The 21239-nt window shown below is 40.6% G+C and overlaps 1 protein-coding gene across 9 annotated transcripts in view; it reads right to left on the bottom strand.

The window, feature by feature from the left end:
- USP54 (ubiquitin specific peptidase 54) overlaps window positions 1-21239 on the bottom strand; it is a 124635-nt gene that overhangs the window by 73199 nt on the left and 30197 nt on the right. For 7 of the 9 annotated variants that reach the window (XM_010373105.2, XM_010373104.2, XM_010373107.2 and 4 more), the window contains exon 2: window positions 291-1140. In XM_010373105.2, the coding sequence (XP_010371407.2) occupies window positions 291-437 (147 nt within the window). In that variant the 5' untranslated portion in view covers window positions 438-1140. The remainder of the gene's footprint in view (window positions 1-290; window positions 1141-21239) is intronic. The other 2 variants (XM_030940361.1, XM_010373102.2) reach the window with 2 other exon arrangements.

The following is a 21239-nucleotide window of genomic DNA, read 5'->3' as shown; positions in this document are numbered from 1 at the left end:
CTCCATCTGAAAGATCACCTGGCCCATTTACCTCCCTTTAGGCATGTAAATAATAGTAGTTAAAGTTATTATTTTTTCTCTTACTATTATTAATCCCTCTTTTTGTAAATGAGGTAATTGAGATTCAAAGAGATAAAGTGACTTGCCAAAGATCACACAGATAAATGTAAAAATGACCTCAGGTTACTAACCTCAAACAGAGACTATCAAGAATTTTATTTAAAAAGAGTTACCAGAAATACAGCATCAGCAATTAAAAGTCAAAGTTCACCAAAAATAATTACCCTTACCTGCAGGGCACTGTTGAGGAAGCAGCTGTTTTGCCCTGGCTCATTGCTGAGGCCTTTGCTGGGGGCTATGGAGGTTGAGCTTCGAGGTGCAAATATCCCTTGTACACTACCACGACCCCCTGAAAAATAATTTCTCTTCCAAGACATTATTGTTCACATTTAGCCTGAAAAAAAACGGAGAAGGTTTTGTGCCTTTTTGGCAGGAATTTATGTCTACTAAAGTTCTAAAAGGAAAGGGAATCTAGAATTTAGTGAATTTATGTTGGAAGATTTTGAGTTTACCACCTTCCAAATATCATCTGCATAGTTCAAGGGACTCAGGTATCCTCCTAGATCTAGATGACAGAGTCCTTCCTCACTTGTTCCAAACAATCTCCAAAATGTAACATGGCACAGGACTAATGCAAACAGAGAAATCCTTAAGTATTGCTTCCTTCTATTTTTATTGAACAGCCTCAATAAAGTCCTGGTAAAGTGGGTGTAATTCTCAGCTCCAGCAGCATCCAGAATCAGGGTAAGATGTGTTCTTCAAGCTTGTTGATGATGCTTCTTATAGACTGAAGATTTTTCCAACTGGAAGGAGAGGCAGACAGATAAGCAAGAATCCAACATAACCCTCCTTGCCCTCCATTGCCTTGTCTCATCATCCTCTGAAGCAAAAACTCAAATTCTGAGCAACTGCAAAAGGTTCCACAAAGCCAAGAAGAAGCCTGTTTGAATCATCTGAGGTTTTTGTTGATGTTCTTGCTGCTTCTTTTTAATGTGCCCCAAACTTCTATTGTCCCATCCAGATCTTCAGCAAGTCTCTCCTCTTTCTTCTGGGACTAGAATAGCCAGCTATGTCAGAGAGCTTTAACAGAAATAAAAAAAATCAAAAGCTTGCGTCACTTAATGACTCTACTGGCTTTGGACTGTTCTGCCAAGATCAACGTTGCCTCACCTCTTGCTATAAACTTGAAACCTTGGCAAACAATGCCAAAAAAAAAAAGAAAAAAAAAAAAAAGAGAGAGAGAGAGAGACACCCAAACTAAAGAGATGGAAAAAAGGTATGAACAGCTTTACTTTCAGGGGAAAATTATCTGCAATTTTCTTGAAACACAAGAAAGTTGATCTGGATAGAAATAAAAACCAAATACAAACTTTCCAGTATCAGGCTAACACAAAACAAATCACCAAGTAAGCACACACCAACTAGGAACTGAAACAGTTTCTTTTGGACATTGTGAATAAAGCACTTTTTAAAAGGTGTTTTCCATGAATATGCTTATGAAAACCTGCTTAAAAGTAGGAAGGCCATGTTAGCAGTCTAAGATCTGTTCTGAGTAAAGATGTTCCATCCAGAGAAACACTGATGGTGAGTAAACCACAGGTCCTTAACATGCCGTTCAAGAGAACTAAATCTTCTCCTGCCCTGTTTGTTTGTTTGTTTCATTTTTGCCAGAGGATCAGAGAGATAATTTGGGTTACAAATCACTTAATCTCCAGATTATATCCAAGGGGTCACAATCAGAGGCAATCCATTGACCAACTTTAGTTTTCAACTAATTAAAATGCCAGTGAGGCAACAGAGAGTAATACCAAAGCAAGTATGTTCCCTGGAAGGAAATCAACACATCTCCAACTTTAAGTTTTCCTATAAGGCTGCCATGTCCATCTACATAAGGAAAAATGTTTAAAAGTTAAGTGTTAAATTTGCCAAGATCAACAATTCCTCAATCTTTTCCCTTCCTTCTCACCATCACATGCACCATCTAAAAACGCAAAAACGCTTTAACATCTTAATCACTCTCTGGGAGATCACCTAGCATTGTCTACAGCATGTCCAGTGGAAAAACTGAGGTACAGGAATATTAAATGGTTGCATAAGACTGTTCTTTCCCTTCTGTAAATTCCCAGACTATTTATAATCTACATGTCACAATTAAAGTATTTGATTATACAGTGTACTGTCACATTATTCTCTATTTTTATTACTCTCTGTTTTATATCGTATCTGTCATAATATGACTACATGAAATGAAATAGTAACTACAGTCAGGTATGTGCTAAACACGATGCTTATGTCCTTTATTTAATATTCACAACAGTCCTATCAGATAGTTATTAATAGTTCCATTTTACAGAAAAGTAAAGGGAGGCTTAAAGACATTAACTTGCCCAATTCAACGCTGGTAAGTGGCAGAGCTAGAAATGTTTGACTATTAAACTATGACTCAATTATATATTTTATTATTCTATTCCAAAAGCTCCTATTACAGTGCTAGTCATAAGGAGGCAGTCAATAAATACTGCCTGATGATTAACATGACACCAGAAAAGAACCCATATCTCCCACACAGACTATAAGACCCTCACCTCTCTACACACACCCTCATACACACCCCACTCAAGGCCACCAAACAACTTCCAACAAGCCATGCAGCATTCCTTCAGCTCAACTGCTGCAAAGGAATGACAAGTACCAAGCCTCCACTTTGCTCACAGCCAAAAGGACTTGGCACACAGGTGGGGTTTCCAATATCCACATTAGGAGCTTAATGAAACTCGGCCTGCTCTATGACACACACTCCTGAGTACAGGGAGCAAAAGGAGAAAAACACAGTAGCAGAGAAAAGATTCTCAGGCTCTGAATGGCAGTATTATGTAGGGTAAAGCAGTAAGTCCTCAGACCTGTTTTAGGTGTGTCACCAACTAGAAGTGACAGCATAAAGACCAGACAAGAGAGGCAGTAACAAGTGGTCCGGAGAAATACTAACACCAAAAACATTTCACTTAAATTGTAGATATAGCATTAAACAACGTAATCCTTCTCCAATAGCCATTTACTGAAGATATGTGATGAGTGGAATTATAGTTTTATCTGTATGGCTCTCACTACCTAGTTTGTGTGTTTGTTTGTTTTATTTTGTTTTGTTTTTTGAGGCGGAATCTCACTCTGTCGCCCAGGCTGGAGTGCAGTCGCGCAATCTTGGCTCACTGCAGCCTCCGCCTCTTAGGTTCAAGCAATTCTCCCACCTCAGCCTCCCAAGTAGCTGGGATTACAGGCATGCACTACCATGCTCAGCTATTTTTTGTATTTTTATATTTAGTAGAGACAGGGTTTCATCATGTTGACCAGGCTGGTCTCCAACTCCTGACCTCAGGTGACCCTCCCGCCTCGGCCTCCCAAAGTGCTGGGATTACAGGCGTGAGCCACCGTGCCTGGCACCTATTATATTTAGTACAGTAACATCCTATACAGGTTTGTAGCATAGGAGCAGTAGGCTATATCATATAATCTAGGTGTGTAGTAGGCTATATCATCTAGGTTTATGCAAATTCTTTTAAATGATATTCACGCAGTGACAAAACCACCTAACAACACATTTCTCAGAACATATCCCTGTTGTCAAGCAAAACATGGCTGCACTTTTGCCATACTTTTACCTAACAATCCTACTCCTAGATATTTTACCATAAAGAAATAAAAAATTGGGCTGGGCGTGGTGGCTCATGCCTAAAATCCGAGAATGGGAGGCCGAGGCTGGTGGATCACTTGAGGTCTGGAGTTCAAGGCAAGCCTGGGCAACAAGGTAAACTTCTAGGAAAGTAAAAGCCAAAACTGGGATGGAAGCATGTCATCTTATTACTTATTACTTATTTCCTTGTGTAACACAGTTACTAAGTTGTATGTCCCACTGTTCCCAATCTGAAAACACTAGCCTCCTGTGGGTAAGCCAAAAACCTTTCCACGTATGATATGATGGAAAACAGTGCGTCTCAACCTTTTTGCAGTGCCTCACACCCCAAGGCAGATTTACCAAGCCACTAATGAAACTTAAGCTTCAGGGCTCTTTCTCTTGCCCAGATTCTCAAGGCCCAATATCTCAATTTCTGTTTCAAAAAATATTTTCCTTAAAGGAGGCCCTCTGAATTGTATAAGTTTCAAGTGTTACAGAATCTAAGTCTGCCCATTCACATTACATAAACTGGGCTTTTATAGTATATGTCACTTGAGAAAAAACATAATTCAAAAAGCTACTTTGAATTCAGTAATACGAATAACTTTGCATTTTATTAATAAAAGAAACACCAATGTTATTCACTGTATAAAATTTGTTTGAACTAAATAGATCTGAATATAATATTTGGTCCACATTTGGATTTTGGATTCTTGTGCTCACAGCAAGTAACTCCACAGTCCACAGGGCTAAATTGAAAAGATCATTACAGATTAAGGCTGCCAGAATTAAAGGCATACCTCTAGAAGCTGGTGACCTTTTAAAAAAAAAACACTTTCTCTGTATTAGTGAAATACAGAGAATGATTCCTTCACAAGTATACACAGTACAGCTTAATGTGCTACCATTTTTCTCAGGCCAAAGTAATAAACCAGGCTCCAGCTGCAGCCACCCTAATTATCCCCCACTGTATTCTTCACCAACAAAGTCAGCTTCTCTCAGCCTCTGTTTCTGAAAAAACCCAAAGCAGTCATTCAAATGGAACTGGCTTGTGCATAAAGGGAGATGAGGCCTGGAAGGACACTGGGCCAGGAGGAGCCTGGCGCCCTAAGAGACAGTGGGGTAAATGAGGTCCAGAGAGCTACAGGTTATTAGCATAAGAGATTCATTATGAGCAGAGCTGGAACTGAACTGAAACCAATGAAGACTAGATAGAATCTGTTCCTGCAAAGCCTGGGAACCCTTTGATAAAACCAGGTGTAAAGTGTGGGAAGTTTCGAAGGAGATGGATTTTTTTTTTTTTTTTTTTTTTTTTTTTTTTTTTTTTTGAGACAGTCTCGCTCTGTCACCCAGGCTGGAGTGCAGTGGCGTGATCTCGGTTCACTGCAACAGCCACCTCCACCTCCCAGGTTTAAGCAATTCTCCCACCTCAGTACCCGAGTATCTGGGATTACAAGTGTGCGCCACCATGCCCGGCTATTTTTTGTACTTTTAGTAGAGACGGGGTTTCGCCACGTTGGCCAGACTGGTCTTGAACTCCTGGCCTCAAGCGATCCACTCACCTCGGCCTCCCAAAGTGCTGAGATTACAGGCGTGAGCCACCACGCCCAGCCAAGGAGATGGACTTTTTAAGCTAATTAATTTCACAGTAACTAAAGTTCAATAAAGTCTTTAAGGAGACACTACTAATTCGATGTGTAGAGAACTCCAAGACATTAATAAAAACGATAGTATCAACGTATCTCCACTAAGGCATTTATTAACTACAAAGGAAAACACAGTAGTTTCACAATGGAGAAACCCAGCAGAAACTACCTTAACCAAGTGATCAAGGTCAAAATAACCAGTAATAATACATATTGACATCATGAATGCCATGATATGATGTACTGAAAAGGACACAAAATTATTTCTGTGGCATTCTTGCCTAAACTATAATCTCAGTTCAATCATCAGAGAATATCAGACAAATCCAAATTAAGGAATATTTGACAAATAGTCCTCAAATTGATATTGATCAATATTCTACAAAAATGTCAAGGTTATAAAAAACAAAGACTGAGAAACTTTTACAGAATACAGAATAGTAACGAAGAAAAACACCTAAAATGCAATGTGAGATTCTAGATAGGATCCTGGAACAGAAAAAGAACAATGCAGCCCGTGCAAGATGGCCAGCGAGACCCTGTCTCTACAAAACAAAATTTCTGAAACAAAGTCTCGCTCTTGTCGCCCAGGCAGGAGTACAATGGCATGATCTTGGCTCAATGCAACCTCGGTCTCCCAGGTTCAAGCAATTCTCCAGCCTCTGGAGTAGCTGTGATTACAGGCGCCTGCCACCAAGCCCAGCTAATTTTTGTATTTTTAGTAGAGACGGGGTTTCACCATGTTGGCCAGGCTGGTCTGGAACTGCTGACCTAAGGTGATCTGCCCGCCTCGGCCTCCCAAAGTGCTGGGATTACAGGTGTGAGCCACTGTACCCGGCCAAAAAAAATTGTTTTTAATTAGCCAGGCTAATTAATGCTTGCCTGTAGTCCCAGCTACTCAGAAGGGTGAGGCAGGAGGACTTTTTGAGCCTGGGAATTTGAGCCTGTAGTGAGCTATGACTGTGCCACTGCACTCCAGCCAGGGTGACAAAGCAAGACCCCGTCTCTAAAAATAAAAAAGTAAAATAAGTTACAATTTTTAAAAACTGAAAATAAAAAAGGAAAAAGAATAATGGTAGGCAAACGTAAAATTCAGGAAAGTTCTTTAGTTAACAGTGTTGTACCAATACTATTAATTCCTGGTTCTGATAAATGTATTATGGTTATATAAGATGGTATCATTAGAGGTAACTATTTTTGCAACTTTTCTATAAATTCAAAATAAAAAACATTTTAAATTATGCAAATAATTCACTGAAGAAGATGGAACTTTGGGCCCAAAAGGGATTGAGGCATTTGGGTAATAAATATCTATATGTCTAAAGGTAGGTGAACCAAGATAGATTTATAGGAAAAGAAGAGAAGTGGCCAGGCACGGTGGCTCACGCCTGTAATGCCAACACTTTGGGAGGCTGAGGTGGGCAGATCACGAGGTCAGGAGTTCGAGACCAGTCTGGCCAACATAGCGAAACCCCATCTGTGCTAAAAATACAAAAATTAGCTGGGCATGGTGGCATGTGCCTATAATCCCAGCTACTCGGAGGCTGAGGCAGGAGAATTGCTTGAACCAGGGAGTTGGAGGTTGCAGTGAGCCGAGATCACGCCACTGAACTCCAGCCTAGAAACGGAGCGAGACTTAGTCTCAAAAAAAAAAAAAAAAAAAGAGAGACATTGACATAGTTTGTGATCCTAGAGTCCACTGAGGGTTACATGTGAAACCTCTTGGTTTACTATGTTTAACATCACAGTATGGCAATTAATGGGTTGTTTTATTAGTCCAGAAACCTGTTTCTCAGAGCTAAATGTGCACAGAATGAATTAACAGAGAAGTTTAAAACTGCAACATCAGGGTAAGTAAATGTAAAATGATAGGGGTCTTGTTAGGATGATGAAATTATGGATTTTTTCCTTTTTTATATTTTCCAAATTAACTATAATTTATAAATAATCTATAAACTATCACTTCCTTAAAACAGGGGTTTAAACACATTTTCCCTAAAAATAGAGTGAAGGGACTCGAGACCAGAGATAACCAACCATTGAGACCCGTAACATCCTAACAATATGAAAGCTGGTTAATAATTGGTAACTATTTCCTTTTTAGAAACAGAGGGCCTAGTGTGGATCTCTACTTCCTTTCATTCTATTCTCACTGCTGCTGCTACTAAGGTTCAGATCCTCACCACCTCTAGACCACTGCACCACATTACTGACTCACTGCCAGTCCTCTAATCCTACATGTCACTACCACCTGACTCCTAAAACACACTCCACACCATGTCACTCCCCTTTTCAAAATATTTAATGGCTCCTAGAGGGAGATATTCTTTTGGCTGGAAAAGAATAATGGTATTTTTCTAATTCACAGGAAAGAAAATTAATAGATTTTTCACAAGTTTCTCTCCCATAATTTTTTCTTACCTACGTAGTCTACTGCTAGCAATACAAGAACTTGAACAAATAGTAGCAAAATTAAGGGGGGAAAAATCAAGCAGTCAATTGGACCTATTTTAACACCTTTTTTCCTAACTGACTGTGTTAAGCCATTTTTGCATTTCTATAAAGAAATACCCGAGGCTGGGTAATTTATAAAGAAGTTTCATCAGCTCATGGTTCTGCACTCTGTATGGGAAGCATGGCACCAGCATCTGCTCAGTTCTGGCAAGGCCTCAGGGAGCTTACAATCATGACAGACTGCAAAGGGAAGCCCAGGTGTCACATGGCGAGAGAGAAAAGGGGGAGGTCTCAGACTCTCTTCAACAACCAGATCTTGCATGAATTAACTGAGTGAGAATTTAGTCATCACCGAGCTATTCATGAGGGATCCACCCCCAGGATCCAATACCTTCCACTAGGCCCCAACATTGGGGATCACATTTCAGCATTAGATTTGAGGGAACAAACATCCAAATCATATCACTGAATCGTGTTCACGATTGTGATTTTTATGCTGCATATTTTTGATGTTCACATATTCTGCCAATAAAATTAATTCCTGGCCAGGCACAGTGGCTCACGCCTGTAATCCCAGCATTTTGGAGGCTGAGGTGGGCAGATCACGAGGTCAAGAGATCAAGACCATCCTGGCCAACATGGTGAAACCCCCATCTCTACTAAAAATACAAAAATTAGCTGGGCGTGGTGGCAGGCGCCTGTAGTCCCAGGAGGCTGAGGCAGGAGAATCTTGAACCCGAGAGGCGGAGGTTGCAGTGAGCCAAGATCATGCCACTGCACTCTAGCCTGGTGTTAGAGCAACACTCCATCTCAAAGAAAAAAAATTAATTCCTAATTATAAGATGGAATTAAATATGTCTCACACCAGCGTAAAGTTTGAGAATCACCGGACCTTACCACAAGTTCCAGCTTCATCTACTCATTCACTCACTGATCAGACATTTCATTGATCATTACGTGCCTCTCATTCATCCTCCACTCCAAGTACACTAGACTCCTTTCTGTATAACAAATATACCCTGTCCTCTACTTTCTCATTGTCTTGACTCTAGTATTGCCTCTCTCTGGAATGCCTTTCCTCTCCATTTATTCTTGCTGAAAATCGTAACTATCCTACAAGGAAAAGCCTTCCCAGATCATTCTCTCACCTTCTCACCTTTCCAATCTCCCAATTTATTTCATCCTCTTCTGTGCTCTCAGTGCATGGGGAGGGTCTGGATTACAATACTCACATTCTCCCTCATATTACAGTTATTTGTGTACATGGACTACATTTTATCTTAAGGGCATCTTTTTTATTCCACACAGAGGTTGAATATAATAGGCATTGAATCACTGAGAGTTTCATTGAAAGAGAAAACTTTTTGTTTGAAGGTACCTAGCCTAGAACAACCAATTCTAACATAACATCCTGATAAATTCTGACTCTCCTTAAAGAAAAGAACCGACAAAATGGCCATATCTAGCTTGAGATACTGCTGACAACTTCTTCTAATAGTGACTGTATCAATGGAAACAATATTGGCTTCTGATTCAAGCTTGACAATAAGAGATAAGCATCTACAACCATCAAAAGGGCCAAGCTATTTGTTGATTTATGGGCTGGTTATCTTAAACTCCCCAGCGAATAGTTACTCAACTCAAACAATTTCCTGAGGGCTGGACTTTGGCAGCTTCAAACTGTTACATCATGTACAACAGAAGAACTGTATGCTGATAAAGGACAAAAAGTCTTATTTTTATTACACGAGAACTTAGGTAACTGTCATGTATAACAAATTTGTCTAAAACTTGTTAAAAAGTAGTTGGAAAGAAAATAAAAAGGCATGTTTCACTTTGTTATAACTGACAAATTGTAAGAACTAAGAAATGACAGCTGCAGGTTACTTAGCCCTTCCTTATAATGATCCAGAGTTGTATAATTTACTGACTTCTAAGAGAGGCAGCATGGTAGTAGAAAGAACATAGTGGTTAAAAGTGTACCCTCTGCAGGCCGGGCACAGTGGCTCACGCCTGTAATCCCAGCACTTTGGAAGGCCAAGGCAGGTGGATCACAAGGTCAGGAGATCAAGACCATTCTGGCTAACACAGTGAAACCCCATCTCTACTAAAATACACAAAAAAATTAGCCAGGCGTGGTGACGAGTGCCTGTGGTCCCAGCTACCCGGGAGGCTGAGGCAGGAGAATGGCGTGAACCCGGGAGGTAGAGTGTGCAGTGAACCAAGATCGCGCCACTGCACCCCAGCCTGAGCGACAGAGTGAGACTCCATCTCAAAAAAAAAAAAAGTGTACCTTCTGCAGGGCCAACAATATTGCAGAACCTCGGGAGGTAACATGCTTATAGTGGAGATTCAAAGGTCCCATTCCTAGAGAACATTATGTGAATTATACAACGTGGGGACACAGAGTTAGTGGAATAGAACAGGTCTTGGCTCTACCACCTAACAGTTGTGTCATATTGACCAAGTCATTGAACTAAGTCTTAGGTACTTCATCAGAAAAAAATGGGATTAATAAGTAACACCTGTCTCATAGGATTGTTTTAAGAATTAAATAAAATAATGCAGATATGTATAATTAACCCAGTGCCTAATATGTGGTAAGTGTGGAATAAATGTGTTGATGATGATTATGATGAGGATAACGATGATGAAGAATAAGATGAATCTACATCCCAGTCCTGGCTCCATCACATTCAGGACATTTACTACCTATAATAAATGTGATTTGCTGAAAGGATGCAATAAAATAATGTATGCAGAATACTTAGGGTCAGGTACAAAACAGGAATTCCATAAAGAGTAACTGTGATTATGATTACTGACCATCCTCTATATGCATTCTCTCTCCCCCGTCTCCCTTTCTCTCTTACAGGCAAACACATACACACACATAAAACTACTATAAAAATTTCAGGAGATTAAAGTATAATTGATAGCATAAATCCCAAGGCCACATAAAAATGAGGGAAAAAATGCATCTTTTTTTTTTCTTAAATGTATCCTTTTTTGTCGTTGGTTTTTGTTTTTGTTTTTGTTTTTGAGGCAGAGTCTCACTGTCACCCAGGCTGGAGTACAGTGGCGTGATCTTGGCTCACTGCAACCTCCGCCTCGCAGGCTCAAGCAATTCTCCTGCCTCAGCCTCCATAATGGCTGGGATTACAGGCGTGTGCCACCACGCCTGGCTAATTTTTGTATTTTTAGTAAAGACGGGGTTTCACAATGTTGGCCAGGCTGGTCTCAAACTCCTGACCTCAAGCCATCCGCCCACCTCAGCCTCCCAAAGTGCTGGGATTACAGGCGTGAGTCACCGCACCCGGCCTGGGAAAAATGTATTCTAAAAACAGTGCATTCTCTTTTTTTTTTTTTTTTTTTTTTTTTGAGACGGAGTCTCGCTCTGTCGCCCAGGTTGGAGTGCAGTGGCCGGATCTCAGCTCACTGCAAGCTCCGCCTCCCGGGTTTACGCCATTCTCCTGCCTCAGCCTCCCGAGTAGCTGGGACTACAGGCGCCCGCCACCTCGCCCGGCTAGTTTTTTGTATTTTTTTAGTAGAGACGGGGTTTCACCGTGTTAGCCAGGATGGTCTCGATCTCCTGACCTCGTGATCCACCCATCTCGGCCTCCCAAAGTGCTGGGATTACAGGCTTGAGCCACCGCGCCCGGCCAAAACAGTGCATTCTCAATACAATTTACCTAGACTACTGCAAAAACTTTCTAACTATTCTTTCCCCTCTAATCCCGTCTATACAATATTGCAAAAGCAAACTGATGAATCTCGATTAGCTCAGAAAACTTCAGCAAGAAAACACAGCCAAAACTCTGTCTTTGAATGGCCTTCCACAATCTTATCCCCTGCACATTTCCAACCTCATCTACCAGTACTCTTAAAACACATACAAAAAGATTTGTTCTGTGCATATGCCCAGTTTTTTTGTTTTTTGTTTTTCTCAATCAAGGAATGCTTCTCCCTTCTCTACTCCCATCTTCCCAGTCCTACCTAATACTAGCAATCTTTTCCACTCAGCAAACCTGTTTGAAGAAGCCATACCACTGGCTACTTACAGTGATAGGAACTACTAATAGTCATACATCATCAGGAAGGAGCAGTCATTTACATTAATTCATTTCCCAAAGGATTGTCTTTTTAAACACCTCTCCACACCAACTGGGACTTCTCTCTCCCTCCCAGGAACATCATGAATCAACATGTAACCGGTATATCAATATTTTATTAGAATACAATGTAGAAAGTTACACTGCCTTACACTCAACAAATGCTCATTCCTTGTTAAACAAATAAATGAAGAACTAAGTTTCATGAGACCAATCAAACTCACATTTTTCTGTTTAGAGATAACTCAGTTACAGGAATAACCAAACAGCTCTTTAGCTTGTCCCTGAATCTCCTGCCTAAATCATATCGCACCTAAATCATACCTTGTGCTTCCAAAAGGTCTACAGAAGAAAGATACTCTATTTTATGGTCAGTAGGACAAACGAAATGTTCTTTCTAAACCCTACTGCCAATAGCAGCAAACTAGTAACAGCAGTGGTTAAAGAAATGAAAATCAATAGCAATTTATTAGGCCCCTGGATAGCAAAACAATGAGTTCCAGAAAGTTGCCCTATATAATAACCTTCTGATTCAATCATTTAGAACCAGAGATTTTTATCCTGAATTTTTTAAATCACTAAAACTTTTTAAATTTAAATACTTGATTCCATCAATGCATTATTTATTAATCATTATAAATATACTCATACTCAAATTATTTCAGTACAAACAATAACGAAAGTATGACAGTGCTATCAACAAGAGGAAAAAAGGAGGGGAAGCAAACTGACAGCACTGGCTTGACTCATTTCTGTTGGGAGAACACTGGTACTGAATGGCACAAGCAACTCCAGTGTAAGAGAGCAAGCACATGACTGACTGGGAGGGCGACAGAGGATACCAAACAAAGGAGAACATCTATAAAGAAGCTTTCCTCTGTAGGGGCAGGAGGTGAAGGGATGAGAAGGAATCCACTGAAATCTACTCTAACAGCCTTTACAATACTCAAATGAAAACATGCTACCAGACTTCACACTTTGAGCCAGTTCACATCCTAGCTCTACCACTTACAACTGAGTGATCTTCAGCAGATTACTTATCCTCTTTCATCAGTTGTAAAATTATAATAATGGTAGCCCACTTACTGAATACAAACTACATGTTTGCTAGTACTGCGCTAGGCACTGGACACACGGTATATCCTCTAATTCTCACAATTAACCTGCCAAATAGTGATTATTTTTCTCATTTTGCAGGAAAGAAAACCCATGTTATTTCTACCTATGTATAGCCGCTTTCTAGAGGGACAATACTACTACCTGGCCAGGCTGTACTGGAAATTAGAAGTAAATGCAAAGCACTTAGCAAGGACCCAGCACTTACCTCATATTAGGAGCTCAGGAAATCATTACTGTACGAATACAACCATCATCTGAATAAGTGCCTCAATTGAACAGCAATGAAATCCCAGAAACAAGTTTCCTCTCACATCATCTACCATAAAGATGACTTTTAACTACCTGTAGTTTGGGAGACTCCAAAGCTCATCACTTATAACTGCTTGAAATACCAAAGTATCAACCATCCATTATCCAAAAAAAAATTTTTTTAATACACAAATATTCTTAGAAGCTCAAAACATAAAACACAAGGAAATAACCCATTATGAAAGTGATATTTGACTCAATCTAAAGATCAAATATTAAATATTTTACTTTCAAAAGGATTATAGGCCTCATGCCTCAAAGAAGCAGGTGCTAATGAACAAATCTATCTAACTTCCCCAAAATAATTCCCAGAAGCATCTGTTATCCTGAAGTGCTTGGCAAACCATTTCCCAGAATTGACAACATATTGCCAAAATCTTAGTGGATTTTGCCAACACTATTATGCTGATAGGAAAAAAGAATCATTCAGCTACTTTCCAATTTAGCCACAAAATAGGCTCTTTTCTTCATTATTACTTTAACCAGTATGTTAACACTGAAAATAGGTATAAAGAAATCACAAATAACCTTCTTCTGTTTGAAGGAAGTTTAAAATACTAAACCCACAACTCTTGCCTTTAATTCTAAGGAACTCAAGAAAATCTACGATTTTTTTTGGAAAAAAAAAAATGAAATCTCCAAAATTTAATAATTGAAACAGGGAGGAGGGAGAAAGAGCAGAAACAACAGCTTGCAAGATGCCTCTTGAAAGTTGAGAGAGTCCTAAAATTTCAATTTCAAAGTTTAAACTACTGCTGTTTAAAGAAATAGTTTATTAATCAGTGCTTGGGAATTTTTTTTTAAAGAAAGAAAACTTCTCAAAAGCTAATCAGTTCCTGCAATCTTCCATCTATCGGTTTTTACCACAACTACAATACTTACCAGACAGCACAGTCAACCTCCAGCAAAAGACCTCTAATCACGAGGGTATCTGTGGGGCAAGTGATACAAGAATGGGGAGGGATAAGGGAATAGCTAGAGCTGTGGGGAGGGAAGGGTGGGAGGGAGGAGACAACTGTAGCCAGCAACAATGAGAAACTGTGAATCTGAACCACAAGGACTTCCTGCAGAACAGGCTATCAGAGAGAAGGCAATTCTTTTTACCAACTACCAGGAACTCAGCACTGACAATTCATGACAAAGTTAAAAAGGTGGAGCTTCCAAGTAAAAACAAAGTAAACTTAAGAAACTAACCAAAAGTAACTTGAAAGGACATATCACAAACTTCACTTGAGGCTTAAGAAAAACAATTATGAAGCTGTTTCCTGGGGCATTCCTGATGGCAAAGGTCATCAAACAATAAGGTTTGCAGGATGGCTGCTGCTTCCAAAGAAGGGCCGGTCCCCCCAAAAACAGTCCTTTGCACTGCAGTCCAAAGGAGCACAAGAAGACAATATTTTTGTAGTTGTTTACAGAATAATTAAAACAATGTTATTGTTGGAATCCCTAATTCAGAATTCCAAGACTGGGCTTAAATTAAATCAAATCATTTTAATAGGCAAAACTCTTCCAACTGTTTTAAACGAGCCACACTATTAAAGAAAATTATTATTTAAACTGAGCCACTGGAATCTACTGAGTCAATTTTAAAATGCTTGGGATCTAAAGGTTCTCAACCCCAAAGTCCGCAACAGGGAAAGATCTCCACCCTTCTCTCCGGGAAGAGACCTAGTTATATCACCAAGAACAAACAGCAGGCAGGGTCCCACCCCCAAACATGTGATCAGTCAACCGAGAACTTGCATTTGCAGGCAGGGCACAAAGGCCCCAGAGGACCAACACACACCCTTCCATGTATTACCTGAGGTTATAAAACAGTTTTATTGAAAGAGGTTGTTTTATAAGCGTACTGATGAAAAAATTCATCAGTAGAATCCTTGCCAAATATGAAGGTCTGTTGTATTTCTATAGGTTGAGAGAAAATATATGAGTTCACTAAAAAAAAATAATTAAGATTTATTGGTAAAATTTAACAAACATGGGCAATGTCCAAAACTAATTAAGCTCTTACATTTTAACAATACAGTATATTAAATTGAAGTAGTTCTTTGGCCACAGGGAAAGTGCTACAAAAAACAAAAACTGTTGCTTTTCTTGTTAACCATTAGCATTCTAACTCAGGTCTCCTAGTGCCAGGTGGAGGAGGAGGTAGTAATGCCATTTCAAAGTGTGAAACACGCCCGGGCGCGGTAGCTCAAGCCTCTAATCCCAGCACTTTGGGAGGCCGAGACGGGTGGATCACGAGGTCAGGAGATCGAGACCATCCTGGCTAACACGGTGAAACTCCGTCTCTACTAAAAAAATACAAAAAACTAGCCGGGCGCGGTGGTGGGCGCCTGTAGTCCCAGCTACTCGGGAGGCTGAGGCAGGAGAATGGCGTGAACCCGGGAGGCGGAGCTTGCAGTGAGCTGAGATCCGGCCACTGCACTCCAGCCCAGGCAATAGAGCGAGACTCTGTCTAAAAAAAAAAAGTGTGAAACACAAAATTTCTACTGGTAAGTGCTGACTGCAAATAAAGATATACAAATATCAAGACCAAGCTCTTCAATCAAGTCATTAAAATATAGGTATACATTCATTGTGAAACCAAATAAAACTAGAGTACTGGGACAGAGTTACAGAGCTTCAACCCTGATTACAACTAGACAGCATTACTTTTCATGTCTCATCCAGGTAAGAGAAGTCATCCACAGGGAAATCTCACTCTAATAGATTGTAATCTCTCCAGAGGCCCCTCAGAAAACACCTCCCATAAAACTCTGCTATGATACTCACATTCTGCTTTGCACAAGTTATTTTCAGACATTTCTTATTCCCTCTTCAAGACTGCACAAGAGGTTCTGTGCCAAATAGAAAGAGAACCCTGTACCAACCACTGGGCTTCTCCATTCAAAATAAATTGAGTAACTACAAGTTTGTGTTAGGTGAGTGTAGAATTGCCTGTAGAAAAGGTTTTGTAGGCCGGGTGCAGGGGCTCATGTCTGTAATCCCAGTATTTTGGGAGGCCAACGCGGGAGGATCATTTGAGCCCAGGAGTTCGAGACCAGCCGGGCAACATAGGGAGGACCCTTCTTTACAAAAAAAAAAAAAAAAATTTTAATTAGCCTGCTATGGTGGCAAGAACCTCTGGTCCCAGCTACTCCAGGCTGAGGTGGGAGGATTCCAAGGCCCCAGTGAGCAGTGATTGTGTCACTGCACTCCAGCCTGGGCCACAGAGCAAGACCCTGTCTCAAAAAGAAAAGAAAAGAAAAGAAAAGAAAAGAAAAGAAAAGAAAAGAAAAAATAGAAAGAAAATGTTTTGTGTACATGATTGCTAACTACGTCAAGAGGGAGAGTGATATACAGGGTTTCAGTTTATTATTTTTTTAAATGGGGTTTTAGTTTAAATGTTCAGGTATTCTAAAGTTGGATGACTAGTTACAACAGTACTTTGTAAAACTGTGCTTCAACAAAACTTAACAAGTCATATTTTCCAAGTACTTCGCAGGGAATATGTAACACCACAATAGGTCCACCTTAGACCAGAATAGACAAAGGTCTCTGAAAAAATATAAATATTATTAGCAAGGAGAAACAATCTTTAGGATTTGAGTAAATCAATCAAGAAAAATTCTTGAAGGATAGTGAGGAGGGTAATGGAAAAGCACAGGCTGAAAAGTCCTATTTGGTCACATTCCATAACTTTTCATTATTGGTTTCCACTAGCAAATAGAGGAGGGTACAACAGAATGTTCAATTTAATAAAAGAACATTTTACTTCTCGTAAAAGTCATAAAAGAGAAACAGAGGATTTCTCTAAGAAAAACCAAAATGACTCCCTCTGGAGTAACCCCAAAGTCAAACCATCATTGTTGTCTTTTATTTCTGAGATGCTAATGATAATGCTGATGTTGGCAGTAAAGGCAGGAACTGAGTGGCTCCACAGTAGGAATGAGATTGGAAAATAAAAGACTCTTTTTTATTTTTTTGAGTCCGAGTCTTTGTCACCCAAGCTGGAGTGCCATGGCATGATCTCGGTTCACTACAACCTCCACTTCCCAGGTTCAAGTGATTCTTCTGCCTCAGCCTCCTGAGTAGCTGGGATTACAGGTGGGTGCCACTACGCCCAGCTAGTTTTTGTGTTTTTAGTAGAGATGGAGCTTCGCCATGTTGGCCAGGCTGGTCTCGAACTCCTGACCTCAAGTGATCTGCCCGACTCAGCCTCCCAAAGTGCTGAGATTACAGGTGTGAGCCACTGTGCCCAGCCAATAAAAGACTCTAGATTTTAGAATGTAGTGACAAAATTTGGGGACTTTTTAGTTTTTAAGAGACAGGTTTTTGCTCTGTTGCCCAGGCTGGATGCAGTGGTGTGATCACAGCTCACTGCACTGTCAAATTCCTGGGTTCATGCAATCTTCTACCCTCAGACTCCCAAGTAGATGGGACTACAGGTGTGTACCACCAGACCCAGCTATTTTTTAAAAAAATTTTTGAAGGGTCTTAGTATATTACCTAGGCTGGGACTTTTAAATAAACTGTAGGATTGGGGTAGGGAGGGGTGGGGAAGAGACTGCTTTATATCAAGTGAAAGGCTTTAGCATTTGATCCTGGAGAGAGGAGGAACTTAATTCACAGCTGTTAAACTGGAGTTCTAGCAAACAAAAATAAGGGATGGACTTGATCTTAGCTAATAAGGAACCTAAGAGAAAATATTCTAGCCTTTGACTCTAGGTTGTAAGGAAGAATATACCATGAAGTAGATGAAAAACAGGGAAAACTACATAACTAATTTGAGTCTAGGGTTTGTTTTTTTTTTTAACTTTTTTTAAAAAATCTTGGTTTTGTTTGTTTTTAAGACAGCATCTCACTCTGTCACCCAGGCTGGAGTGCAGTGCCACAATCTCAGTTCACTGCAATCTCTGCCTCCCGGGTTCAAGTGATTCTCCTGCCTCAGCCTCCTGAGTAGCTGGGATTACAGGTGCATGCCACCACACCCGGCTAATTTTTGTATTTTTAGTCAAGACAGGGTTTCACGATGTTGGCGAGGCTGGTCTCGAACTCCTGACCTCAGGTGATCCACCCACCTCAGCCTCCCAAGGTGCTGGGATTACAGGCCTGAGCCACCACGCCCTATCAGTATTTTCTTTTAAAGACGGAGTCTCACTATGTTGCTCAGGCTGGAATGCAGTGGCTAGTCACAGGTGCAATCCCTGTTCAATCACAGATGACTCTAGTTTTTATTCTGAGATTAATTCACAATGTTAGCAGAGCATGTGTACCTTAAACAGCTGGTTGTTTCACTCAAGTACACATTACTGAGAAGAGGAATATTGCAGAAAGGGTAGAGGGAAGAGGAAAAAACTGATCCAAAAAATGTATTTTGGAGAAACTTTGGCTGTTAATCACAGACCTGAGCAGCAAAAATCATCCAAGAAATCTCTGTATTTCTCACACAAATGGACTCTAAAGAAAGAAGAAAGGGAGATAGGGGCCACATATTTGGGCTTCTAATGTTATAGTATTATTATTTAAATTCATTTATTTAACTATATCTTGCATAATTCTAAAAATTATATCAAATAGCATTATGTCATTATGAACATTAACCACCCTGTCTCTAGAACAAGCGTTTTTAAAAGTCTTCGACTGGACTTATAGCTCCTAGAAAGCAAGAAGAGTATGAAAATCCCTCTCAAGTACACCACAGAATTACCTAAATGCTAGTCTTACAGAAAGTAATCAGCTGGGCATGGTGGCTGACGCCTGTAAGCCCAGCACTTTGGGAGGCCAAGGTGGGCGGATCTCTTGAGGTCAGGATTTTGAGACCAGCCTGGCCAACATGGTGAAAAACCCGTCTTGACTAAAAATACAAAAATTAACTGCGCATAGTGGCATGCGCCGGTAATCCCAGCTACTCGGGAGGTTGAGGCAGGAGAATCGCTTGAACCAGGAGGCGGACATTGCAGTGAGCTGAGATGGTGCCACCGCACTCCAGCCTTGGCAACAGAGTCAAGACTCCAATTAAAAAAAAAAAAAAAGAGGCCGGGTGCAGTGGCTCATGCCTGTAATCCCAGAACTTTGGGAGGCCCAGGCGGGTGGATCACCTGAGGTCAGGAGTTCAAGACCAGCCTGACCAACATGGTGAAACCCCATCTCTACTAAAAATACAAAAATTAGGCCGGGCACAGTGGCTCACGCCTGTACTCCCAGCACTTTGGGAGGCGGAGGCAGGCGGATCATGAGGTCAGGAGATCGAGACCATCCTGGCTAACACAGTAAAACCCCGTCTCTACTAAACATACAAAAAAATTAGCCGGGCGTGGTGGCGGGTGCCTATAGTCCCAGCTACTCGAGAGGCTGAGGCAGGAGAATGGTGTGAACCCGGGAGTCGGAGCTTGCAGTGGGCCGAGATCAAGCCACTGCACTCCAGCCCGGGCAACAGAGTGAGACTCTGTCTCAAAAAAAAAAAAAATTTAGCCAGGCAGTAGTGGTACATGCCTGTAATCCCAGCTACTCAGGAGGCTGAGGCACGAGAATTGCTTGAGCCAGGGAGGTGGAGGTTGCCGTGAGCTGAGATCAGGCCATTACACTCTAGTCTGAATGACAGAATGAGATCCTGTCTCAAAAAAAAAAAGAATAAAGTAGTAGTCGTGTTGCTCCCCCTGACCCTGCCCTCATCAGTGGTTTCCAAGGTTTCTGTTACCTGAGGTCAACATGGCCTGAAAATATTACACAAAAATTTTGTGAGTGACCAGGACATGCATCATCTTTGTCCAGCTTATCCACATGTCTACACTTCCCACCCAACAGTCACTTAGTAACCCTTCAATTATCAGATCGACTGTCAAGGTCTCTCAGTGCTTGTGTTCAAATAACTTTATTTTACTTAATAATGTTCCCAAAATGCAAGAGTAGTGATACTGGCAATTCAACAGGCCAAAGAGAAGCCATAAGGCGCTTCCTTTAAGTGAAAAAGTGAAAATTATCGACTTAATAAGGAAAGAAAAAAAGCTGCTAAGCTGCTACACTAAAGTTGCTAAGGTCTACCATAAGAACAAATCTATGCATGAAATTGTGAAGAAGGAAAGGAAATTCATGCTAGTTTTACTGTCAAACCTCAAATTGCAAAAAGTCATGGCCATAGTTCATGGTAAGTGAAACCACCTTTGCAAAAATTATAACTGAGAAAATTATTGCAGTGAAAGAGATCTGACCTACCTGACTCCCTGTTGCTTCTAACTTCCAAGCTGTTCTTGTTCATTCCTGGACATAAGGTGAACTAACTTTGGGAGGAACTTAGTTTATAGTTTAACTCTGAAATAAAGACAAAAACACAGCCCTTTCCCAAAACAAACCCTCTTCTTGCCTGGGGACTAGACTGCCTTTGTAGGACTAACAAATTGCTACAAGATTAGAAATTATGCTTTAAGAATCATGCAGCTAAAGGCCCCAAGGTTCTACACCTCCCTAACTGCTCCTAGGGATAATATCACTAATGTAAAACTTAAGATTGGTGCTCGAGATATTTTTCAAACCCTAATCTCGATGGCTCACCTGGTGCCATCCAGATAAATAAACTGTCTCATCTGGTCTTGTGGTCCCACCCAGGAACTGACTCAGTGTAAAAGCACAGCTTCGACTCCCTGTGATTTCATTGGTGACCTAAGCAATCAACACTCCCCACTCTCTGGCCCTCTGCCCACCAAATTAGCCTTTAAAACCCCAATCCTGGAATATTCCGGGAGACCAATTTGAGTAATAATTAAACTCTGATCTCCTGTGCAGCCAGCTCTGCGTGAATTAAACTCTTTCTCCATTGCTATTCTCCTGTCTTGATAAATCAGCTGTATGGGGGCAATGGACAGAATGAACCCGTTCAGTGGTTACATA

This window comes from Rhinopithecus roxellana, chromosome 11, assembly GCF_007565055.1.
Source record: "Rhinopithecus roxellana isolate Shanxi Qingling chromosome 11, ASM756505v1, whole genome shotgun sequence".
Taxonomy (NCBI): Eukaryota; Metazoa; Chordata; class Mammalia; order Primates; family Cercopithecidae; genus Rhinopithecus; species Rhinopithecus roxellana.
The sequence above is the reverse complement of the archived record's forward strand: the minus strand, read 5'-3'. Positions and strand labels throughout refer to the sequence as shown.